Source organism: Xiphophorus couchianus, chromosome 16 (genome assembly GCF_001444195.1).
Source record: "Xiphophorus couchianus chromosome 16, X_couchianus-1.0, whole genome shotgun sequence".
Taxonomy (NCBI): domain Eukaryota; kingdom Metazoa; phylum Chordata; class Actinopteri; order Cyprinodontiformes; family Poeciliidae; genus Xiphophorus; species Xiphophorus couchianus.
This window is the reverse complement of record NC_040243.1, coordinates 2,918,628-2,944,985: the sequence shown is the minus strand read 5'-3', so window position 1 is coordinate 2,944,985 and position 26,358 is coordinate 2,918,628. Positions and strand designations below refer to the sequence as shown.

At 42.4% G+C, this 26,358-nt stretch overlaps 1 protein-coding gene across 1 annotated transcript; it reads left to right on the top strand.

Annotated features, from left to right (window-relative positions):
- The first annotated feature begins 1,052 nt into the window (after nt 1–1,052).
- rapgefl1 (Rap guanine nucleotide exchange factor (GEF)-like 1) lies at nt 1,053–25,796 on the top strand. The gene is made up of 16 exons (XM_028041944.1): nt 1,053–1,939; nt 3,394–3,734; nt 11,469–11,547; nt 14,689–14,860; nt 16,289–16,386; nt 16,500–16,612; nt 18,286–18,453; nt 18,525–18,622; nt 19,501–19,623; nt 19,728–19,906; nt 21,007–21,097; nt 21,211–21,261; nt 21,354–21,441; nt 23,159–23,223; nt 24,101–24,155; nt 24,260–25,796. Exons 1-16 carry the CDS (start codon nt 1,740–1,742, stop codon nt 24,382–24,384), a joined length of 2,046 nt encoding a protein of 681 aa, XP_027897745.1. The 5' UTR covers nt 1,053–1,739; the 3' UTR covers nt 24,385–25,796.
- The last annotated feature ends 562 nt before the right edge of the window (nt 25,797–26,358 follow it).

The following is a 26,358-nucleotide window of genomic DNA, read 5'->3' as shown; positions in this document are numbered from 1 at the left end:
TATCAAAGCAACCTGCACTGAAAAAACAGAAAGTAGCTCCAACTAAAAAAAACAACTTTAAATAATTTGTAACGTAATCAAATTAAGTTTGTCGAACTTAATTTATTTACGTTTGTTTAACATGACAGTAGGGCTGCATTTCTTAAAATATTTTTTTCCTAAATGTGATACATTATTCTAGATTTCTAACAAAAATCAACAGAATATTTGTGTTTTTACTCTCTAGAGCAGGGGTGGGCAGTCCTGGTCCCCGAGGGCCGGTGTCCTGCAACTCTTAGACGTCTCCCTGGTCCAACACATTGAATCCAACAGCTGAATCTCCTCCTCAGTGCGGTCAAGTTCTCCAGAGTCCTGCTAATGACCTCATTATTTGACCCAGGTGTGTTGAACTAGAGATACATCTAAAAGTTGCAGGAGGCCAGCCCTGGAGGGGCCTGGAGTTGCCCACCCTGATCTAGAAGGCAGCATTATCTAAATGTACTTAAAAAATGCTTGAAATCTTTCACTCTGAGCGGAAGAGATCACTTAGAAGTGGAGTTTATAAGCTAAATTGCTGAAAAGAAACAAAAAGATCCTGAGATCTGAATAAGTTCAGAAAATGAATCATATGTGGTCTGAATGGAAGACAGTAACATGGGGCCTAGTTTAGTTCCCTGTGGTATTCCACAGATGATTCATATTACCTGAGCCTGAAACAGAATCTGATCTGAAATAATAATCCTGGGGTGTTTCTCTGCTGCTGGGTTCAGTTTCAGGGAACCTGATGCTCCAGCATGAGGAGGAGGAGGACGAGGAGGAAGGTGTCTGGTTCTAGATCAATCCTGGGTCACGTGACTTCACTGAGAATCAAAAATCAGCTGATCTTGCAGAAAACTTCCGCTCAGCATTCGAGTTTAGTGTTAAATAAAAGAATCTGCGCTCTCTCACGCTGAAATCTCGCGGTGTTTCCGCTCTGTCGTCAGGGATATTTCCATTTCCATTAATTTTACACTGTGCCTGCGCGCCGCCGTGCAGTGCGAGTGTCGGGAACGCGCAACTGCAGCAGATCGTCAGTCGCTCGCGCAAGCTGAGGGGCGGGCGGGGGAACGCGCGCGCGTGCTCTTCATCACTGCTCTTCCATCCAGAAATTCACCAGGAGGACCGGGACCGGAGATCGGTTTGGGGGAACCTAAAACCCCACTGGACCGCTTCGAAGAGTCTGCAGAACCGGAGAACCGCCGGCGAGGCTCGGAAAACCCACCGCACCCAAACGCACCGGGCCAGGTGAGCGAGGAGGAAACAGCGATCCGCAGAGATTTGGGTCCGGATCTGAGTCCGGAGCCGTAGAGTCGCAGCGCGGATTGAAGAAGCTCTCTTTGGGTCTTTATTATTATTTATTTTTTACACGCCCTCGGAACCGGAGCTCGGAACCGGAGCTCGGAACCGCAGCTCCGTGTAGAGGCAGCGACTGAAGCCGCAGAGCAGCTGGTGGAGGAGCGGCTGTCGGTGCGCGGAGCTCCGGAGACCGAGTGGATCATCCATGGGTTAGCCCCGGACCGGTGGTCCACAGCAGCCTGCAGAACCGAGGAGGGTCCGCTCTTACCTGCACGCACCTGCGCTCCCTGACCCGAACTGCGGGGGCCGGATGATGTAGGCGCCGCTGCCCCGCCACCACCAACCAAATCCCGAGTCTCAGCAACCCACCCAGGTCTCTGGACCCCAGGTCTCAGCCCCCCAGGTCCCCGGTCCAGAGAAGAACCATGCCGGCGGGGATGAAACCGCTGGAGAAGTTCCTGAAGAAGCAGACCACCGCGCTGACGCGGGCCGGGGGGTTCGGCGGAGTGGGAGACAAGGCCAGCGGCGGCACCGGGGCGTCCCGCAGGAGGGCCAGCCTGTCCCGGGTAGTCCCGTTCTTCAGGGAGACTTCACCTGAAAGCGGCCACGCGCGGGAGGTGTTCAGGTGAGTTCGGTTCTGCATCTTAAATTCATTAGAAATGAATAAAAGAACCTTTGCTTTAACCAAAGCAAAGGTTAAAGTTTGATGTCATTTAGATTCAAAATTCAAATTATAATCCCAGTTATTTGTCCCAAAGGGAAATTAAATGTTGTAATTCCTATTAATTCAAATTCTTCAGAAGTCTCCTGTAGCAGTCTATGTTGCAGCAACTTTGAAGGAACCTCTGACTGAAGACTGTTTTTCTACAGTCTGAATGTCTTGGAAAATAAAATAACAGTTTTGGTTCCAAATCAGAAAATAATATATATCTTCACATCTTTAGTTACTGGCCACTTTATTAGGTACACCATGCAAGCTCTGGATTGGATAATTTAGTTCTCTATGGAGGTTCTGGTCCATTATGGCATGAAGCAGAGATGAGATCCATGATGAGGACCTGCTTGTCCTAGTTACTGTTTGTTCTGACCCAGTTTATCATCAGAACATGGGTCCACTGTGGTCCTAAATGGATGGGTCTGGTCAGCACCAGAACTTTGGTTCTGTTCTGCTTTGTTCTGATGCTCAGTTTGATTTTCAGCTCGTCTTTTATTCCACATCTGGATGAATATCTGCATTGGTTTGCTGCCATCTGATTGGCTGTTCAGCTTTTTGTGTTTGAATTGAAATGGTGTTCCTAATAAAGTGGCCAGAAGGTTTAACTGGGTTTAGTGTTCTGGGTGTAAACAATTCTGGAACAGATTGATTTGTTCTGTTAACTTTCAGATTTTATTCCTAATTTCAATGTGAAAAAAATTGTTGAATTTCTAAAGAAAAAAAAGTTTTTATATGAATTTTTTGCTTTTTAATAATAATAACAATAATAATAATAATAATAATAATTATAATATAATATAATAATAATAATAGTGACATAATTTGTGTTGAAAGTTTTCTGCTTCTGTTTTATTGTAGTTTAGTTTGAGTTTCTGTTCCAGCGGTTTGAGCCTTCTCAGCCACCGTACCTCAGTGGTTCTTCATTCACAGAAGCTCTGGACTCATTTAATGTTCGGCTTCCTTCAGTTCGGAGCCGTGATTGAAAGCAGGAACTGAAAAGGCCCCAGAGGCCGATGCTTAAGTGGGATGTTAAACAGCCGCTCAGAGATTTCCCTCCGTAGAAAACAAAAATAGAAAAATTACAGAACAAAAAGTTACCAAAAATCTAGAAACCATTATGATGAATTCAGGTTTTCAAAGCACAAATAGCTGTTCAATACAGAAAAGGCCTCTTTTTGGCGCCCAGTGTAGCATGGCACCCACTATAGCATGGCACCCAGTGTAGCATGGCACCCTCTGTAGCATGGCACAGAGGGAGGGGAAATGATGAGTGGTGATGTCACATCCTGTCAGAGTTCGGACCAAACTTGCTCCTCCTTCCCTCAGATGGATTGAGTCTAAATATTGACCTTTGACCCCTGCAGCCCTGACAGCGAGGACCCCCCCTCCTGGCCCTCCGCTGCAGGAACCGGGCTGGCCTCAGTTCCATGCAGCGCCAACGGCTCCTGCTCCGGTTCTGGTTCTGGATCCGGTTCCGGTTCTGGTTCTGGTTCTGGAGGAGGAGACGTCCGCAGTCCGTCTCTGTCCAGCGATGAGCAGAGCTCCGAGGCGAGCCTGATCACGGAGAGCAGCGGAGGAGGAGGAGGAGGTTCTGGATCCGGTCCAGGAGGAGGAGGAGGGACGCCTCTTCATCCCGACACTCCAGATAACCTGACGTTAGCGGTTCTGGACGGGGTGGCGGGAAAACGGTTCGGACACTGTTCAGGTAAGACCTGAGGATGGATGGAGGAACGGATGGATGGATGGATGGAGGAACGGATGGATGGATGGATGGAGGAACGGATGGATGGATGGATGGAGGAACGGATGGATGGATGGATGGAGGAACGGATGGATGGATGGATGGAGGAACGGATGGATGGATGGATGGAGGAACGGATGGATGGATGGATGGAGGAACGGATGGATGGATGGATGGAGGAACGGATGGATGGATGGATGGAGGAACGGATGGATGTCTTTCTGGTTTTGTTCTGAAAGCTGTAGCAGAGACTCCAACCGCAGAACAGGAAGTGACTGTGAAGGTTCTGGTCCAGGTTCAGGTTCTGGTTCTGGTCCAGTTGGAGGCGTGCAGAAGGATTTTCCTGCAGCCTCAGCTGGAAGCTTCACAGGTTACATAATGAGTATCTGTTCAGCCTGGTTGTTACAGCAGGCTGCTCCTCTTCCTCCTCCTCCTGCTCCTGCTCCTGCTGCTGCTCCTCTTCCTCCTCCTCCTCCTCTTCCTGCTCCTCCTGCTCTTCCTCCTCTTCCTCCTCCTCCTCCTCTTCCTGCTCCTCCTGCTCTTCCTCCTCTTCCTCCTCCTGCTGCTGCTCCTCTTCCTCCTCCTCCTCCTCCTCCTGCTCTTCCTCCTCTTCCTGCTCCTGCTGCTGCTCCTCTTCCTCCTCCTCCTCCTCCTCCTGCTCTTCCTCCTCTTCCTGCTCCTGCTGCTGCTCCTCTTCCTCCTCCTCCTCCTCTTCCTCCTCCTCCTGCTCCTGCTCCTGCTGCTGCTCCTCTTCCTCCTCCTCCTGCTCTTCCTCCTCCTCCTGCTCCTGCTCCTGCTGCTGCTCCTCTTCCTCCTCCTCCTGCTCTTCCTCCTCCTCCTGCTCCTGCTCCTGCTGCTGCTCCTCTTCCTCCTCCTCCTCCTCTTCCTGCTCCTCCTGCTCTTCCTCCTCTTCCTCCTCCTCCTCCTCTTCCTGCTCCTCCTGCTCTTCCTCCTCTTCCTCCTCCTGCTGCTGCTCCTCTTCCTCCTCCTCCTCCTCCTCCTGCTCTTCCTCCTCTTCCTGCTCCTGCTGCTGCTCCTCTTCCTCCTCTTTCTTTCTGGCTGCAGCCTCTGATTCTCTCTCCTCTCCTGATGGGTTCTGCTGTCTGTTTGTTTAAGTTTTTTTTTACACAAACACAAAAGCAGCAAATATTAAAAAGAAAAAAAAAAGAAAAAATATTCAAATGCCACAAAATTCCTCAAATTTTAGTAAATTAAAATACATTTACATTTATAATTGGATAAATAATAATATTTCAGAAATCCTCCATTTTGTTTGACTGAACTGATGTTTCACATGTTCTTGAAATAATATAATAATAAAAAATAAAGTAAACATTAAATTTGAAGTAAATTATAAATATCTAAAACAATTTCAAAACTTCTAATCATAAACCTATTTATTTAGCTTTAAATATTTCTCTGAATTCTTGTCTCATTAATGTTTTTATATTGTTGTGAAGGTTTGTTATGTCTTAGTAATTCATTTTCAATTTTCTAACCTAAATTATTTGCATTTAATAAAAGACTCCGACTAATAGTTAAAATATTTTTAAGAATTTTAAAATATGTATTTTTATTGTGCAGTTTGTGTTTGGCTCCATGTTTTCTCACCACCAGCAGGTGATTTCAGTCTCATTAATAATTAGGAAGCTTCTTGTCGCCTCAACAAACTCTCACAAAGGACTCTTTATGATCCGCCCGCTCGTTTGTTCTGCTGGTTCTTATGCAACGGGTTCTGTTCACCGGTTTCATCAGAGCTTCACAGTTTGTCTCTGAAAGCTGCAGAACTGTGACAAGTTCTGTTCCCGACGGCGACGATCCGACGATCCGGTCCGGAACAGGAAGAGAACAGAACTGGAGTCAGACTGAAAACAGTCAATCGGATTAAAAAAAAACATTTCAAAACCTGAAAATATACAAAAATGAAGCAAATAGAAAATTATTTCATTAAGCTGCATTAAATATTGTTAATATGGACATTTTGAATCTGAATGATTTATGAAAATATCTAATATAAAAACATTACAAAATCAATATAAATATATAAGAATGATACTGGATATAGTTTATGTTCTTAAAAATATTATATTACAACAATGTTTTTTAGAGATAAAGAGTTTAATATCGGAATATTTTGTTTACGTAAAACTCTGGTTCTAATACAAAAAACAAAACATTTATTTTAAATTTGTATATTAATAAATTATTACCATGGAATATTTTAAGTTAATAAAAATAAAGTTAATATACATTAAAACATTAAGATTTTTCATAACAAGCTGCTGTTTCTGTTTGATTCTTTAAAAAAATTATGAAATTCTGAGATTAATCTCAGAATTTATTTTTTACTCAGTTTTTGTTTTTCTACTTATTGTGACCCTAAAACTCAGAATATTGACAAAGTTTTGCCTCATAAACCTTTTTGTGGATTTATTGTGAAACGTTTTAGTTCTGGTGTCTCCGCTGAAGGACGGACGCGTCTCTCTGTCCTGCAGCCGTTTTTCTGTCTCCGGTTTTGGTTTCTGATCCGGAAGGTTCTGGGATTCTGCTCGGTTCTGATGGACCGTTTCTCTGCTTTAGCCAACATTTGAAGAGCAAGTTCTTCCCCATCAAGGCTCCTCACCTGGCAGGTTTTACCTGCTGGGGGCGGGGCCAGAGCTGATGAAGAGGAGGAGTGTGATGTTTGAACAGTCAGCCAATCAGAGCTGGCCGCTTGTTTCTGGAGGGAAGGAGAGTTTTTACGTTTGTTTTGATAATCCAGATCCAAGGTTCTGCTTCGCCTCACACACCATGGGTGTGTGTGTGTGTGTGTGTAGGGGTGTGTATATGTGTGCATTCCAAAGACCCGCCCTCCCTGCGATCTGATTGGCTCCCTGCTCCTCGACCGTCCTGGAACAGTTTGATCTTTCATAGCGAGGGAACCAGAACAAATCCTTCTGCAGGTGGGACGCTCTCACCTGGTGACATCACTTCCTGGTTGACTCTGGCACACAGAACACAGCTTAGGGTGGGAACAGGTGGCTCACCTGGAAAATACCTGCAGAACCACAATGAATGAAAGCAAAAGCAGAAAGATGTTACATAAGAGGGCGAAAACTCAGATCCTCTGCACAGAGACACAAACACAGCTAAGTGTGTGTGTGCGTGTGGGTGTGTGTGTGTGGGTGTGTGTGCATGCGGGCGCATGCATGTGTGTGTTTTTGGCCTCCAGAAACTCTAATTAAGCCTCTTTCTGAGGCTCTAATTAGACGTTTCAGTCGTTTTATTGTCCTGAGAAGAAAAAGAAACAACAGATTGAAACTTTTAGGCTCAGACAGCGACACGTCAGAACCCGACCCAAACCGTCCGTCCACAGGAAGTCACAACCAACAAGCTTTTGATTCCAGAATTATCCTGCTTTTCCCCCGGATTTCATCCCTATTTTAATCCAGAACTGTTTGATTTTATTCTAGTTGTAAGGCCTCAGACGTAAAACAAGAAGCGTGTGTGTGTTTGTCACACACTTCCTTTGAGTTCAGCTGCTTGAACAGAGCAGAAAAAACAAATATTACCAAGTATTTTTATACTTTCCTGTGCAAATATCGTATTATATTTGAAAACTAACTTACAAGTAACTTTTCAGCTAAATATTGGAGCTTATTTTTCTGAAAAAAAAAAAAATACTAGTTCCACTGGCAGATTATTTCACTTATAACATAAGAAAAATGTCTTGTTATAAGAGAAATGTTGAAATTCAAAAATTTCCAATGTATTTTCTAAAACCTTTGAGTTTAACCTCAAAATGACTGAGTTTGTCTCAAAAATGTTAAAATTTTGAAACAAAATTCTTTTTTTCTACAAAACGTTTGAGATGAATCTGAAAATTTCTGGGGTTTTTTGGCTGAAATTTACTCCTTTAGTGTTTTTGTGTCTAGAATGGCTCTAATGCGGCGTTGCAGAATATAACTTTTGCTCAATGGGAACGCAGCTCCTGCCTCACATAAAGTCTTTTTGTGGATTTAAAGTGGAAGGAAAAGTTTTTGGTTTGGTGTTTGAACCGAAGACCGGACTCGTCTCTGTCCTGCAGCCGTTAATCTGTTTCCGGTTTTGGTTTCTGGGATTCTGCTCGCTTACAAGTTGACTGTTAGTTTTGTCTTATTTCAAGTGTTCTGAGATGTTTGCAGTAGAAACTAAACCCAAGATGCTGGTAAGATTTTGTGTTTCTGCACCAGTCGGTGGCAGAATGACGGCCGGATGGCTCCGGAGCAGAAACGAGTGAATCCGTGTGTGGGAGGAAGGTTTTCTTCAGAGAAACGATCCCACTCGTTTACCTCTCTGGATCCGTTTACCTTCACTCCTCCTCCTCCTCCTCTTCATCGCCTTCGTCGACCCCTCCGAGCTGCACGTTTGTCCCGCTTGCGCTCCGTTTGGACGCGCAGAAACACAAGAGGCTCTTTTAGCACCTGTTCACATAGCAACCAGCTCTCTGCGAGACGCTGGGAGGGGAGGCAGAGTGGGAGGCGGAAAGAGAAACCGAGCCGAGGAGGTGGGAGGAAAAACGCAGAAATTAAAGCTTCAGCTGGGAAACTTCTCCACATCCTGAGCAAGATGCATCCAGGACGAATCAACGGGGCAAATCAACCCAAATCCACTTCCTGGTAGGGCTGGGCGGTTTGGATTTGATCGATTAATCGAGCTTTTGGTTTTTGAAGATTACATTTTTGGAAAATACAGATTTTTTCTGTTGGGTTTTCATAGTTCAGAGTGAAATCAGCGCCTCCAAGGCCGCCATCTTGTTTGGAAAGCGAGTTTCAGTACAATTCAGGTCAAATCTGAATAAAATGAGTATTAGCACCAGACTAAGGTTTTTATTTTGATTACAAGGATAAAGATGTATTTTTATGAGAACTACAACATGGGAAATAACACAAAAAACTGGACTTTGGTATAAGTTTTACAGATGATATTTAAAAAAAATCTTTTAACACATCAGCTTCAAATTATTATCAGAAGCAAAACTTAGAAACAATCAGCTGATGAACTGAGCTGATCATGTCAGACTCTGATGAAAACATTTTTTGACTATTTTCTCATATTTGGACAAACATTCTCATAAAGTAAAAGCCATTTTTTAATTTCCATCAAATTGATTAAAATTGTAACCTGCATCTGGTATTTAAAATATATATTTTTGTATTTTATTCTCCTCATGGAGAAAAGCAGTTAAAGTGAATCCTGGATTCAGTCGTGTGTTCAGAATCAGAGCGACTTTAAAACCTTGTTACGTCTGCGTGTCCGTCTGCTGTCCGTCTGCGTGTCCGTCTGCTGTCCGTCTGCATGTCCGTCTGCGTGTCCGTCTGCTGTCCGTCTGCGTGTCCGTCTGCGTGTCCGTCTGCTGTCCGTCTGCGTGTTTGTCTGCTGTCCGTCTGCGTGTCCGTCTGCGTGCCCGTCTGCGTGTTTGTCTGCTGTCCGTCTGCGTGTTTGTCTGCTGTCCGTCTGCGTGTCCGTCTGCGTGTCAGTCTGCTGTCCGGCTCCCAGACTTCCTGCTTCTAAAGAAACATGAAGCTCTCCTCAAACACTTTTATTCTTCTTTTCACAATAAACTGTAGTAAATGTAACGTAAATGTAACGTTCAGATGAATTAAAGCTCAGTTTGTCTGAGCAGAAGTAAAGTAAATCTGAACCGGGTGAAACTAAAACTGAGGAGTTTTGGATAAAACAGATTTACAGATAAAAATCTGTATATTATACAGTTATGGCTTAATTATTGCTCAGGATATGTGGTTTTTCAAATAAATGGCTTTCTTTTAAAGAATTTTTCTATACCAGTTAACGATCTTTTTATCCAATAATCAACTAAATTTATTGACGCTATTCCAGCAATCGATTAATCATGTTTAATTAGATTAATCGTTTCAGTCTTTCCTGTAAATCATAATAAAAGCTTGAAATATTTTACAGTGTCTAATGAACCTGTACAAAATGACTGTTTCTTCTTTATGTTATATCTAGTTGTTTTTTTTTTAGATGTTCTAGTGGATATTTCTGTTTTTCTGAGTAGATGTGAATGCAGCTCCGCCGTGTCGTCCTTCGCTCTGGTCCCAGATTTTAGTTTCTGCTCGACTTCACATTGTGAATGGACCTTTCTCTCCGCCAGCCAAGCAGAACTTTATCCGTTCGCTTCGTCTCCGGCTCTAAAGCCACTTATAAAACATTCCCATCTCCTGTGAAATTTCAGCCTTTAGGGATGAAAATCAGTCAAATGTTCTGCAGATCCCAGCAGGGAAACTGGGATCCAGTTGGATCACTGTTGATCACTATGGACCCAGACGGATCAACGGGTCACCTGAACGGGTTCTGGGTCCAGATTTGACAACATGTGGGACTCCCTGTTCTGAATTAACTGTTTTGTTGAAATTGTTTTGGGTTCTGGGGTGGAAATTTAAACGGATTTGGTACCGATATGGACTCCAGTTGGTGTCCAAATGGGTTTGGTTCTGTGTTATTGGATTAGTTTGCGCTGGACAGATGATCTCTGCACTTCTGTGCATCTTTTCAAGAAGAAAAGAGTGAAATATTTTAAGTAGGGCTGAAACAATTAATTGGATTAATCGTGATTAATTGATTATTGAAATAATTGTTAACTAATTTAGTAACTGAATAAAGATTTTAGAGAGGCAATTGCTGCTGCTCATCAATCTGGGAAGAGTTTGAACAGCTCAAAGCCTCCACTGCTACAAAATAACATTTAAATAGAGCCACAAAAAAATTATACTTAAAGTAGGGCTGCAACAATTAATCGGATTAATCATGATTAATCGATTATTGAAATAAGGTTGAGCTTTCACATGTTCATAGAAGCTGATCTTTGGCTGTAGATGCATAATTTTCTATATTTTAGGTAAGAAAATGTTTATTTTCTTAGTTAAGAAAAGAATGAAATTTGTTCATTTGCATCTTTTAAGATATTAAGTGAAAAATCTGCAGAATGTGACATTTTTTTGTCCGATCAATTGATTAGTCATCAGACTAATCAATTGTTGCAGCTCTGATTTGAAGGTGTTTTTGTCTCCCTACAGATTAAATCCGTCTTTAGTTTTAAATGTTTTAACTGATCGATTCTGATCCGGTTTCCTGCAGCTACCACTCTGATTTCTCTCCTTTTTTTTTTATCAGTTTCTTCTTCTTCTCGCACATTTCTCTCTCCATCCTCTCGCTGTCAGCGACGTGTTGTCTCTATGGTAACCGCCTGCAGAGAGGCGGGCTTGGACTGGACACACCCACTGCAGCATGGCTCTCTCTCACACACACACACACGCAGCGCAGCAGTGTATTTTAGTAAATGTGACCACAGGTTTGAGGCGCGTCATGCTGCTTCAGCATCTTAAATTACAGCCGTCGGCTGCAGCAGCTCCTCGCCGCCGCCTCTCGGCTCGCTGCGTGTCACGGCCTAACGTATAATCAGAGGCGGCCTCGTCTCTGCATCCTCCTGCGAGGCGCAGAGACGCTGCTGTCCTGTCAGGACTCACTCTGCATGTAGAAAACCAGAAGCTCTGAGGCTGGAGGAGGTGAAGGCGTCCCTCAGCCTCCACCTGACTCATCTGCTTTAATGAACATGCTGCAAATCAGAGGTGGAGTCCTCTGGCTCCAGTTTGAAATGTCTGTGCTGCGTTCAGGTGCAGCGTGTAACATCTAACCTCTCTGTGTGTCTGTATGCAGAAACCCTGCTGGATGACTTCATGTTGACACATCCCATCTTCCTGGCGGCCGACAGGCTCCAGCAAGTCCTGCTGCAGCAGTATCCTTGTCCTGGGCCTGACTGAATGCGCTCACAGCGCTGCGATGCGACGTGCATGCGCAGGTGTGTTTAATGCGATCGGAATGAGGGACGAGCTTCGCAGGTTTGATTCCAGGGCATTAACAGCGTCTTTGTTCCCGTTGTGTAGCTGCGAGTCGTGTTTTTCCCTCCTCTTTGCCTGCAGCCTGCTGACTCTACCTCATGTTTGTTACCGAGTTTCTTTCTTTTTTTTTTTTTGCCCCACCTTCTTTATGTTTGTTTGTGTACCAGAGGAGAGACAAAGGAACATTTCACCACGTTCAGGTTCAGGAGAAAAACGCTTCCACAACAGAGACCTCGCTTCCTGATCCAGGAACCGTTTTTTAAGAATGTTTCATACATGATAGTCTGGTAGGATCGGTCCGATTGGGAACCAAAACTGCAACATTTGTTACATTCTCAGATGCTGTGGTCCTCTTCCACACTGAACTGAGTCAAACCAACCAAACCCTTTGAAAACAGTTCCCCTCCTCGCCTGTGGGGGCGCTGCACATATAACCTCATGAAGGAAACAACATGAAAGCCTCTGAAGAAGACACTGAGTGGAACGTCCTTCTTCGCTAAATGTAAACAAAAATAGAGTAGCTTCAGATTTGTTGTTGGTAAAAGACGACAAGTCATTTCTTCTGCTAGCATTAGCCTGCTAGCATGCCTTTCGATATAGTTCACTTTCTGCTTTTGGCACACTTGGCGTTCACATATGCATCCGAACTGCACCACAGTTCACTTCAACCGAATCCAGACCAAGGTTTATAGGCGGACCAGAGTTCGTTCTTTCAGCCACATCAGAGTTTGATTACGCATTCTCACCTCCCCAAAGGAACCGGATTTTCCAGGCAAATGGTCTTTAGCTGGATTAAAGTGGACTAAACATGGCTGGTGTGAACGCGTCTTAACTCTTTAGCATCTTGGTTCTTGGTAGAATGGAGTAAAACTGTTTTCTGAATATAAAATGAGAGCCTCGTTTTGTTTGGAGATGATGGAAAAAAGTAACCAACAGATTCCCAAACCACCTCATCTGGTTCCTGTGAAAACCCTGAGCTCCTTGTTACAAAGAAAGAATGCATACCAGGAAACATCATGCTTTTGCAATTGATCCAAGTTCATTTAAAAAAAAAAAATTGTCATATGTTCAGAAAAACAAAATTTGAACACTACAAGCTTTAAAACTAAATAATCTCATAAATAGAATAATAAATTAAGTAGAAAAGTAAAGAGAGGAAAAGATGCCAGTGTTGGGTACCGTCTTCATGCTCCTGACGGTTTGTAACATGTCTCACCCTCATGTGTCACGTAAACGCTGTTTGTGTGGAAATCAGAAACACAGTGTGACTGACGTAAAGTTGCACCTTTGATGAGCATCACTATGTTCAGAATGTTGAAACTTTTTCTCTCCTGAGGCTGAGCCCAGCCTGCAGGGAGATTATTTCAGCTGTTTGCATTCATGATCACATTCTTTTGGTTCCTACGCCTAACTAATGACTGAGGCGAGGAATGGGGAAGTACCGACTCGTAGATCCACTTCTTAATACCCCAGACCCTGAATCATGACTCCAAACCTGCAGGTGGAAATCCAGTTTCCTGATGAATCCATCGCCTCAGAGTTGAAGGTCCTGATTATAATCCTGACTGTTTCACCTTCAGCGACAAATGACTCAATCTAAAAGTCTCAGAACAAACACGATGCATCATCTGCAAAAAGCTTAACAATCTGATGCCAACTGTTTGAGAAAGTCCTGCAAATGATTGCATAGCCATTCAAACCTGAGTGCGTCATCTGCAAACAACTTTACAATCTGAATTGTGTCGACTGTTTCACATTTTTGTGAAAACGATTGCAGAACTTTCTAAGCCTAACATGACTGCATCATCTGCAAACAACAAACAGCTTCGCAATCTGAATTATGCTAAGTGATTCTCATTCTTGTGGAAATGATTGAAGCACCATCCTAACTTAACTTGACTTCTTAATAGATCTGCAAACAGTTTAAAAAATTGATGCCAACTGTTTCACAGACTCCTGCAAATTATTGCGTAACCATTCAAACTTGAGTGCATCATCTGCAAACATCTTTACAATCTGAATTGTGTTGACTTTCATATTCTGCTGCAAGTTGTTGCCGGAGAATTGTTTCTAAGCTTAACGCGACTTCATCATCTGCAAACAACTATACAATCTGAGTCATTCCAACTGTTTCCCATTCTACTACCAATTATTTTGTGACTTCCTAAGCTTAACATGACTGCATCATCAGCAAACAGCTTTACAATCTGATGCCGGCTGTTTCACACATTCCTGCAAATTATTGCATAACCATTCAAACTTAATTTGAGTGCGTCATCTGCAAACAACTTTACAATCTGAGTCACGCAAACTGTTTCCCGTTCTCTTGGAAGTTTTTGCGGAATCATCTAAGCTTAACACGACCTGCATCATCCGCAAACAGTTTTCTGAAACCGGCTGAACTGGAAACCTCTACAGGACGTGAAAGCCGTTTTCTTCTGTTGTGTTCTGATTAGTTCAGTTCATGACGGCTGATATGAAAACTGCCAGTTTTTTTACATCCATCCGCATGAATCCTCCCCCACAGGGAGATGGAGAGGAAGAGAGGGATGTGGGCGGAAGCAGAAGAGTGAAAGAAATGGACAGAAATAAATCTCCCTTTGTTGTATTACAGAGATTCAGGGACTTTTCCTCTCAGGATGTTCACATCTGTCCTCTATGCAGGATTAAATGGTCATAGGCCTGATTAAAAATCAGAAGAACAAGGAGCTGATGGTGAAGGAGAGCAAAGCTTCATGGGAAATATAGCTGAAATTCTCAGCGTTGGACAGAGAGCAGAAAAAGCATGTCTCATCAGCCGGGCAGAGGGGATGAAACAAGCAGAGTGTGTGTGTTGGTGAGGCAGCTGGATGAGGATGTGTGTGTGCGCGCGTGTGTGTGTGTGGTGTAATGTGGGTCATCATGGCGGCGTTTCTCTCTGAGCTGAAAACGATGCTCCTCCTGCTGTAACACAGAAGATGCATGTAGGTTTCCACGCGCCGCAGAAACACGTGTTTCACATCCAGCCTGGTTCCTCCTTAACCCAAACGCTCCTCCAGATTCTCCCTGGAGGCAGAGGGGGGGGGCAGCGAGCGGAGGGACGGCGAGGCCGAGGCGGCCATGAGCGCCGCCGAGAGGAAGCAGGCGGTGCTGAACATGGCCTTCCGCTACCTGGACACCTACAGAGAGCTGCTGCAGGAGGAGGGAGAGCGCAGCAACAGCTTCCCCAAGGTACCGGTGTGAGGCCAGAGGTCAACGGCGGTCAACGACACACAAACTGACCTCCAGTCTGAAAGACTGCAAGACTAGGCTACATGATAAAATAATAAATTCAATAAATTAGGACAAAACTATGACTTTTAAATTAGAATCTACTCACTGAAATGTGGTAACCTGTTCCACGCTGTCTGGTTTATGACAACATCTAATCATTGACTTGTACTCTAAAGTAGTCCAAATCTGATTTTAATTCCTGTTTTAAAAATAGAGCAAAACGACCCAGATCCTGTTTTTATTGCTGAGAATAGATTAAATATTTTTATATAAATAAAAAGCAAACTGGGTGATTTTCATTTAGCAAGGAAAAACTTCAAAAAATCTAATTACTTTTTTTGTTTAATTAAAATAGTTCATGTTTAGTTTATTGTTGAGTAGGTTAAAAAAAATCACAACATTTTGAGCTGAGGATTTTGGCTCCTCCTTTAAACCTCAGCTTTAAAGCTGCAGTTTGTAACTTTTATTAAAAAATATGTTGTTTACATAAAACTGTCACCATGTTGTGAGATAATCTGTAGAAAGATCTCCATCTTCTCCCAGAGCCATTTTTTCCATCTGAAGAAATTTACCACTCTCAACTAAATAACAACCAATCAGAGGCAGGAGGCGAGGCTTAGTGCTGTTAATCAATCTCTTGGATGTGCTGCTAAATGTGCTAATGGAAGAGAAACAACTCACCATTACAGGAAAACTGTTTATTCACAATTTTTGGTGGCCATGCTAAGTAGCCTTAGCATTCTTGACAGGCTATGCTAACTGTAGCGTCACAGAGATCGAGTGGGGAAAGAGGGGGGCACTAAGACCCGCCTCCTCACTCTGATTGGTTGTTTCTAGTTTGCACTAGGAGTAGACAGGAGCTTGAATTCTTTTTTTTCACAGATTACTTGTTTTGTACCAAACTGCCACGATATGCTAAGAGTTTCAACAAATATGTAAAAAACAACCATGTAACTTTATAAAAGGTACATACAGCAAGATGCTAAATTTGAACATCCCCTGGTGGTCGGACCACCACAGACTAACCTTCACCCTAACGGTTGAAACCCTTCAGGATTCAGCCTTTGTTGTTCCAGAACCAACAACAGGAATCTTCTCAGCCTTTCAGTAAAACGATGTAATCTCACATAATCTGTCTCAGAGAGCGAGACGCCATCAGGCCTCAACATGCCTGACTTCCTGATGATTATCGGCCAATTCCTGCATTCACGCGATGACAGTAACTGTTTGGAAAGCAGCCTGATGGGAATCTCCAGACGCTGGTTCTGAGAAGGCCTGAAAGTGAAAGTGAAGCAGCTGAACCTGCTGCTGCTGCCGGCGGGTTCTCCGTGCTGATGTCTCCGTTTGGGATGAATGAGCTCAGATTGTGGGTTTGCCTGTGTGCAGGAGCTGTACATGTGTGCGGTTCAGGAGCTGACCCGGTATCCTGAGCTGGTGGAGGACGTCCTCAAGCTGCAGCGATGGTCTGAGATCCTGCACTGCCCGTAAGGCGTTGAAGACTCTGGATATTATGACTACATATTCTGCTGTTTTTGTTGGATATTCGTCACGTTTATTCGCTGTTTTCCCTTTCGTTCGGGATATTTGTGTATTTCAGCTCCGACGAGGAGAAGGAGAGCAGGAAGAAGCAGGTCCGTCCGCTGTTCAGACACTTCAGACGTATTGATGCTTGCCTGCAGCCCCGTGAGGCCTTCAGAGGCTCAGACGAAAGTACGACGCCCACAGATACCTGCACACACACACGCACACACAGATCTGAGTTATAAAGGCTGTGATCTTTAAACACACACACTCACAATTGAAATGCAAACACAGCTGCAATCTGCGGTCAGGATATACAAATCACTGGTCGACACACCCTGAACACAACACACACACACATCTGAGGTTTGGACTTTTAACTCAAATACTAAGGACCAACCCAACAGTTCATCTGCAGTTCCATAAATAACCAGCAGACGGACAGAGAATCTCCCTAAGTATTGATTTACAGGGGCAGTATCATTTAAAATGTACTTTGTTTAGCTTTACATCATGTTCTAATGTTATTCCTTCATCTAAACATCTAAACAGACCTGGAGTGTCGCTTCGATTCTTTCATGCATGTGTGAGAAATCCTTTGATCTCTATGGCAACCTGTGAAAAACGCCTGGGTGGACTTAGCCCCGCCCTTAAGACGCAGCTCCTCCTTGGAGCTAGAGCTTCGAAGCTTCAGAGCTTCCACTGCCCCCACTCAGCTCCTTCAGACTAGCCAGCAGCAATTAGCAAACACCTGGTGGAGCTGCTGAGTTCCTTATAGGAGCTTCTTCTCAGAGCAACGCTGGTAAAAACGTTGTTGAAGGGTTAATAGAGGAGCCATGTTGTGATGACTTCCTGAAGGCGGAGCTTCAGAAAGAGCAGGAGTTCTTAAAGAGACAGAGGCCCAATTGAATCAGGAAGTAAAGTTTCTTTTAAGCCTTTTTGATAACTGAAGGTGACATAGTTACTTGATTGTGCTATAAATAATGATACCGCCCCTTTAAGGTGATTGAAAAAGCTGTGTTTCTTAACAACAACAAACCGCTTTGACGTCTTTCACTCCGGTTTCCATGGTTACCGCAGTACTGAGACAGCCCTCGTCAGTGTTTAGTGTCATCCACATAAATACAGACCGTGGAAGAACCACGGTGCTGGTTCTGTTGGACCTCATTGCAGGATTTGACACTGTTGACTATGAGAACTGGGTCAGTTCAGATCTTACCTAAAGAACTGGGATTTCTTTGTGTCAGTAGGTAACTTCTCATCGGAGCGGACAGAAATCGCATGTGGAGTACCCCAGGGATCAATCCCTGGAGCCCTCCTATTTAATATCTACATTACGATGTCACCAGGTGACCCAGAACCGTCCAATCACTGAACAGACGCTTAGAACAGATAAACGTGTCGATGTGCCAAAACTTCCTCCAGCTGAACAGAAACAAAACTGAAGTTGTCTTTGGACCTAAAGACAAACGATCTAGAGTCAATGCACAGCTTCAGTTACTACAGCTGGAAACTAGAGACCAGGCTGAAATCTGAACCTTCAGAATCACATAAAGACGGTTACAAAGTCGGCCTTCTATCACCTGAAGGACTGTAGCTCAGAGACTGGACGCTAAAATTCTTTAAAGGAACTAGGTTCCTTTAAATCAAGGCTAAAAACCTGTTTCTTTAGAGTTCACTTTGATTCATAATAACTGGAAAATGGATCAATACATTTGATTGAAGATTTCGATGATGGGATTTGACAAACTGTAAAGTTTATTGGACTTTGAACTGCCTTGTTGCTTAAATGTTCTACCCAAATAAATTAGACTTTTTGGTGAACATTCCCAGCCCAGTGTGATATTTTTGCGTGCTTGCAGTCTTCTGCAGGGTTTACACCCCGGATCACTCCTACGTCACCATCCGGAGCCGCCTGTCCTGCCGGGTCGGAGAGATTCTGGCGCTGGTCAAAGAGAAACTCCAGTACAGCGAGGACCAACCAGTTTTGCCTGGAAACCTCATACTGGTGGCCGTCACCTCAGCTGGAGGTCCGTCTTCCCTCCGGTTGTGGATGTTTTGGGTTTTTTTCCGCTGTGACTGATGGTGGCTGTGTTTGCAGAAAAAGCCGTGTTTCGCCCCAGCGACGAGGCCGTCTTCACCACGCTGGGCGTCAACACCCACCTGTTCGCCTGTGAACCCTCTGAACTCGACTCTCTGGTGAGGATCGATGATTATTGATTGAAGGGTGATTGATTGTAGGGCAGCAACAGCCAATGAAACCAGAGAAAATGTCGGGTCGTGCTGATCAGACTGCACACATTTATTGAGGACAGTTAGGTCTCCGCTATGCTAACCTGATTAATTTGATGAATAATTAACCAGAAGTATTTATTGTAATGACTGGAATTACCCCTAATAAAGCTTTAAACAGATTAGGACAGTTTTCCTTCCATGGAATATTACATCATGAGTTATAATCAGTGTTTTTATGAATACTTTCTGGCTCAGGGCAAAGTTGACTCTGTTCATGGAGATTTGGTTTACGACTAAATCATAAATAAATCCTGCAAATAAAACAATCAAACTGGTGACACTGGATAACTGACACCATTCCTAACTGGAATGCAGGCATGGAGATGAGGATGACACAGATGTAGAGTATTTACAGTCAAAAATCAATCCAGCCCAGTTTACAATGAATCCAGTCCAGTTTTGAAACAGTCCAGTCCAGATTTTAACTCAAAAAAAGATCTGTCTCTTTTCTAGGAAGTACATTTAAAATTATTCTGTTTAAGCTATTTCAGAAGGGTTAGAGGTGTGATAGCCCCCATAAATGTCACCAGTTCATCACGAAACAATAGAGATTCAGGAAAATGTAAAACACTCTTTCTAGCAAAGAGCAAGAAGGTTTGAATTAAGAGAAAGAAAGGGGGCCAAGTGCCACGCCTTGAAGAACCTCTATTTTAGTTCCCGTATTTTGGAAAACTAAAGCTAACTACTGATAAATGCTTATCAATGGGTTCAAAGTTCAACAATGAAGATATATTTCTGTCTGGAGTTTTTTTCATCTTTAATTCTGATGTCACTTCCTGCAGCTTCCTCTTCCTGAGGAGATCCACTGGACGCCTGGCGACAGCAAACTTCACGATATGTCGGCAGAGGAAGTGGCCAATCAGCTGGTGGTGTTCGACTGGGAACTTTTCAGCTGCGTTCATGAGGTCAGAAAAACGTTTGATGAAAAAAATCTTAAAAAACGTGATTAGCTGAAAAAAACAATCTGCAACTTTTTCATCCTATGCTACACCCATATCGCCCCCTGCAGGTGGAGTTCATCTGTTACGTATTTCACGGCGAGCAGTCCCGCTGGCGCCCTCTCAACCTGGAGCTGGTACTGCAGCGCTGCAGCGAGGTGCAGCACTGGGTCGCCACGGAGATCCTGCAATGCCAATCGCTGCCGAAGAGGATCCAGCTGCTGCGCAAGTTCATCAAGATCGCAGCGCTGTGAGTTTATTATCGACACAAACTACAAAAAGTATTACTAATGTAAACATTTTATTTCCCTTCATAGAACAAATTTAATTAGTTTTCATTTTTGGTAAATCAATAAATAAATGTGTAATTAGATGACTCCCAGAGAGACTAACATAATAATGTTAATAATTTTCAACTGGAATTTATTCCCCCAATAAAAAAAATAAGTCAAGAAACATTTTTCTTTAGATTTATAAATAAATCTTGTTCATGTTAGATGTATTAGTGCCATTGTACATCGAGAAGAAACAGCAGAAGTAACTTTCTGCAAATATTTTTTTGAAATTTTCAAGAAAAGAATATGGAAATTTCTGAATATGAAAAGTAGAAAATTTGCAGGAGAAAAAAACAGACATTTGGTGACATTTATGGGGCTTATCACACCTCTGAACCGTTTGAAATAGTTTAGATTAATTTCAGAAATTTTCTAGAAAATGACTGGTAATTTTTGATTTTTTAAAAGTCAAATGTTCAACTTTTGAAACCCAGAAAATTTCCAAAAGTCAAAACATTTTGACATTTGAAACTCAGAAATTTCCAAGTTTTTTTTCTAAAAATGTTCAGAGATTAATCTCAAAATTTTTTACATTTTATTCACAAATCTTTGACATTTCAAACTGAAAAATGTCTCATTTGTTTCTAGAAAATTTACCACATTTTAAACTGAGAAATTTCCTATTTTTTTTATGAAAAAAAATTTTTTTCTCAAACATTTCTGAGATTAATAAGCAGCTAATCAAAAGTTTTTTTTCTAGAAAGAAAATATTTAAAAATGTAGTGTTTTTTTTAGCAAGTTTTAAACTTTTCAAATTAAAGTATTTCTGAGTTTTTTGTTTTCTAGAAAATGTTCAGCTTTTCAAACTCAGAAAAAACTCTCAGCTTCCTTCTCTGTTTTTCTATCTCCAATGAACCTAATACACAGTTGAACTTATCATATACTGTGATCAGTATTGGGGATAAATGATCAATAATCAGTATTTAAATTGAACTGAATGGCATCAGTCCTCTGCAGCTCTCTGCTGCCTCCTGTTGTTCAGGCCGTGAACTGACCCGGTTCTGCTCTGTTCCAGCTGTAAACAGCAGCAGGACCTGCTGTCCTTCCTGGCGGTGGTTCTGGGTCTGGACAACCCGGCCGTCAGCAGGCTGCGGCTCACCTGGGAGGTACGACCCGCCGGGTTTTTAACAGAACTGACAGGGCGGTTCTGTTAAACCAAGTCCGTCTGTAGAACCAGATCCTCTGGTTCTGATAACGAAATCTCCTCTGATGTTCTCAGGGTCTTCCGGGGAAGTTCAGGAAGCAGTTCCAGCAGTTCGAAAGCATCGCTGTGAGTTTCCCATGCTGATCCTGGGTCTGTGCCGATCAGAACTGACCCAGTTCAGAAACATGATGCTCACCTTTGACCTTTTTCTCCTGCAGGACCCGTCCAGGAACCACAAATCCTACAGAGACCTGATCACCAGCCTGAGGCCCCCGCTGATCCCGTTCACCCCGCTGCTGCTGAAAGGTGACCAGAACCCGAGCAGAACTCAGAAAACTGATGGGTTTCCCTGGTTTTTTACTGATTTTTAACTATTCCTTTGATTTTTTTTCAATCCTCTCACTGTATTTTTGTGACAGCAAACTATAAAAACACAAATTTCTTGAAGTCTTAATATATATATTATAACATAGTTATTGTTAGAAAGGCTCAAGTTTAGAACGTAGAACCTTCGCTACAGTTATTATTTCTTTTTTTGCACCAACCTACTTATTTTTTTAAAGTTGACCAATATTTTTAAATCTTAATTGAATCATGAAGATGGAAAAAGTGCTGCTGTTTTTTTCTGGAACAAGCAGTAAATTTCAGACAAAAACTTTCAGAAGTTTCCCAAGAAAAAAAAAAGTGAGTTTGAAAATTTAAAAAATTGCTTGGAAAAAATCTGAATTTTTTATTTATTTTTATATATTTTTTTTAAATTTTAACAATTCTTCTGTTCTTTCCACATTTTTTGACCTAACTTCTTTTTTTTTTTTTTTACCTCATTTATCCAGAGACTTTTACTGGAAACTTTGCTGTTCCCAAATTACCTCTAATAAATTAATAAATTAGTGTATTTATTTGTAAAAACAAACTATAAAAACACAAATTACCTCAAGTTAATATTTTGGCTAAATATTTTTATTCTAGTGCAGCTTTAATGTACTATTTAGCATTAACTTAAATGAAAAATATGTAACTTAATTGATAAATCAACAGTATGGCTAAACACTTGTAAACAATTAGAAAAAACAGTTAAAGGTTAATGTAAGTGTTTTATAGTAATGGCTTGAAATACAAAATCCTCCCATTTTTTTATATGATGTTTATGATGAATAAATATCAACAAGTTTAAGCTTACAGTATTGTTCATGCTGGTTGTAATTATTTACATTTCCAAAGATCATAAAATATGAAAAAGAAAAAGAGTAAAAGAAGAAAGTGAGCATTTAATTATTTATGTGGTGATTTATTCACCAACTGTTTCATCTCAGAGGATCCTCAGTGAGACGTTAGCGGAGATTATCGGCTCATTTTCAGGTAAAACATTAACTACGTTTCCCATGGGGCTTTGCTCCCAGCTGAGGAACAGACGTGGTTGGACCTGCTGGCCATTCGGCTCTTTGTTTATCTGCCAAACAAGAAGAGAATAAAAAATTCAACCAAAAATTCTGTTTTTTATTATTTCCAACAGTCCTGTAAGCTTTCACAGTTTCACTGGTTTTTGTGTTTTTAATAAACCTTAGGCAAATAATTGCTAATTATTAGAGAGGATATGCTGGGGAGCTTGACACTGTCCATCTCCATGGCAACACAGTCGGATGAAAGTAGGTTAAAGAAAAAAAAAGATGAAAACTGTTATTTTTGAATTGTGATCTGGCGCCCCCGGTGGGTGAAAAGTGAAAAACACTAATGATTATTATAGTGATTGATTCTTCTATTGATTAATCAGATTTAAAAATTAGCACTTTCTGCAGATTTTTAAATTATTTCTTAAGCTTTTTTATATAATATTAGAAATACTTTAAAAGATGCCTCTAAACAAATAATTTAATTCCTTTAATAAACATTTTATTGTTTAAAATGCAATAAAATTCCATTCATTTAGTGAATTCTTGATCATTTGTAACAAAGGACACATCTGATGAATCCGTTTGTCTCCATCAGTGAGATTCTTGACCGCTCTGATTCGTGTCGTTTGCAGATTTGACGTTTCTTCACGAGAGTTGCAAAACGTTCCACGGAGAATTTGTCAACTTTGAGAAGATGGTGAGTTTGTTGTCCACTTGCGATATAATGGAAATGTTCAGATGTTTAATTATTTTTACAGGTGAATACATTAGGTTACCTTAACAGTTGTTATCAGGTAAAAAGCTTAAAAGACTCAGAACTGTTTCACAATCATTGCATGTGAAAAAAATACTGAAAACTGATGAAGTTTGGAGGTAAAACTCCAGAGGCGCTGAATGAACTGAAAAGCTTGAGATCAGGGATGTCCAAAGAGCAGCACAGGGGCCATTTGTGGCCCTTGGACTGATTCCTTTTGGCTCCCAATTGCAGTTCAACTTAAATTTGAATCAGGGTAAAACACAAACTATTTATCTTTTTACAACCAAGCTTTTATAAAAAGTAGAACCGCCTTAATTCACTTTTACTGAAAACTTTACAGCACCTAAATCAGCTTTTATTTAATTTATTAAATTCTTACCCAATGTTTTTGGTCTAGTTTGTAGTGCAAATATCTTAGTACATTTGACATAAGAAAAACAAACTTACAAGTAACTTTTCAGCAAGAGAGAGCAGCTTGTTTTAAGTCAATAATTCCTTAATAATGATGAAAAAGTTGTAGTTAAATTGGCAGATAAATTCACTTCCAACAAGACATTTCTCCCATCTTATAAGTGAAATAATCTGCCAATGGAACTACAACTTTTTCACCATTATTAAGAAATTATTGACTTAAAAGAATGTCCTCTCTCTTGCTGAAAAGTTACTTCTAAGTAAGTTTTGTTTTATTTCAAGTAGACAAAGATATTTGCAGTAGAAGCTACACAAAAGTACTTGGTAAGTTTTAATCTGTTGTTGCTGTGCTGTGAACCACGACCCGCAGAGCCTCAGTAATCTCATATTTATCGTTTTTCTGCAGCATAAAGTGGCTGAAATGGTGAGAACCATCAGACGGTACCGCAGCTCCCAGCTGGGTGAGTCCGAACTCTTCCTCATCGTCTTGTCTGTCTCCACCTGGTGGCAAGTTTCTGCCACTGCAGCTGCGACTGCTCACTGGTGTTGTGATGTTTCCTGGCAGCCATAGATACAGAGACGTCCCCCTCACACCTGCAGACGAAGGCCTACGTCCGTCAGCTGCAGGTGATCGACAACCAGAACCTGCTGTTTGACATGTCCTGCAAGATGGAGCCCAAAGACACGTAGAGGGACGAAGGAGCGGCGAGGAAGAGGAGGAGGATCATGACTCGGACGTTAGATTTACACCTGCTCCTCTTCATCATATAACATAAAACATTCTGACACACCTCCGAACCTGGAGACCCAGAACTCTGGTTTCATTCGTCTGTTTCTGGTTCGTCTCTGCAGAACCAGAACCGACCCGAAACCTAAGCATTGGTTCCTAACACACAGCTGGAACATAAAGTGGAGTTACGGCTCCTCCACAAACCAGTCTACCCAGTCGATTCGCATATTTATTTATATTTACCTCAAATTCTGCGTATTTTCAGCTGCAGTAGCAGAAAATCAGTGGCGCTCCTGAGGGGGGGTTAGTGGGGCCATGGGCCCCTTTTGAAAAATGGTTGCCGCCCTCCTGCACTCCCAGAGAATCATCTTTATGTTACAGAAAGGCATAAAAAGTTATCTTCTTAAAGAGATATCAAACTTTGTCTTTATTACCTGAGATTTTTCTCTTTATGCATTTAAAAAACGGGAGAACAGCCATGATCCAGCTATAAAATACAGGAAAAAAGTGAAGCATCAAGCAAATGTTTATCTTTCTCTACCAGCAGGTGGCAGTAGGTGTTAGGTGCTGTTCCTTTAAATTCAGAAGATGCATTAAAGAGCAAACCTTTAGCTTTAATGTTTCTCCTGAAACAATATATGGAGAAAAAAATAGGCTGTTTCATTGCTGTGTGTTAGCAACTGATGACCCAACCCCATCAGGACCAATCAGAATGCAGATAAATGGCAGGCATCGTCCAATCAGCTTCCTTCAGCCGGAGTCAGGCTGGAAGATTTAATGTGATGTGGTTTTCCAGACTTCAGGTTTTATTTTCACTGACTTCATGGACCAAACGGGTCGAGGATACAGAGCTATTGCAGCAGGACAGCGCCCCCCGCAGAGGGCTGATGGTACTGTGACTTTGTGGGGCTGCAGCAGAGCGATCGTCTGATCTGAACTGCGGACAGAGACCGACGGCGGTTCTCTGTTCTGTCCAGAACTGATCTGTAAATGTTCACAGCGAGGAGGAAAACAGCCATCATTTCGTTTCGCGCCGAGGCGGATTTCTTGTTTTTAACAAAAGACTCAGGTCGGTCCTGATGTTGGGGCCGACCCGGGCTTCATACCTGCTGCCATATTCCGCTCAGAGTCCAGGCAGGTGATGATGCATTCACTGACGGTCGGACTCGTGGACGCCGACGGAGCACCAACTCACCTGATTGGATCACAGAGAGTAGATGCTGGTTTTCTACTGAACAACGTCTGAAGACTCTACAGTCTTTGTGTTTCCAGACAATGATGATGGTCCCTGAACATCTCACAGTGTTTGAGGGTCACATGATCCAGATCAGGCTCCTCTTAAAGGACCAGTCTGTTGTATACCTCTGGGTTTCAGATATAAACTATATAAACTTCATAAACCTCCGCCTGATTGGTTAAACCTGGAGTAAAAAATAAGGAATGGTCCTTTAAGAGAGCGTGATTCTTTAATCTGATTGGCCGGACATTTAGCCAATCAGTCGTGTTGATGGGATGACATCACTCCTCAGAGTTGATCAAATTCTTTCTCTCTACCTGCTGTCACACCTGAACGACCAGCCGGCTCTACAAAGGACCCGCCTACCCCCGCCCAGAACCGGCTTCCTATTGGTCAGTTCTGACGGGTCTGAGGCAATAAACCGAGGCGGCTGGAAGCGGCGCCGGCTGGTCGAAGCACTTTTTGTCAAACCTCAGGGCTCAGAGACACACAGAGGTTCTGTTTACTCCTTCTTCAGTAGAGTTCTGTTCAGTTCAGTCCAGTTGTGTTTGGATCGCTTGGTTCTTGTTTGTACAGCTCATCACGCTGCTGTCATATTTACTCCAGTTATAGAAATCTAAAGAGTTGTTGTTGTTTTGATCACCTCCAGAGCTGATGGACCCGGGCATGAAGGCTGATCTGTCTTTCTAACTGCAGG

Excerpts from the sequence above, each read along its gene's own strand:
- rapgefl1 (XM_028041944.1), top strand. The coding sequence starts at position 1,740 with ATGCCGGCGGGGATGAAACCGCTGGAGAAGTTCCTGAAGAAGCAGACC. Across the intron at positions 3,735-11,468 it reads ACGGTTCGGACACTGTTCAG|AAACCCTGCTGGATGACTTC; the intron begins GTAAGACCTGAG and ends GTCTGTATGCAG. Across the intron at positions 21,098-21,210 it reads GGCTGCGGCTCACCTGGGAG|GGTCTTCCGGGGAAGTTCAG; the intron begins GTACGACCCGCC and ends TGATGTTCTCAG.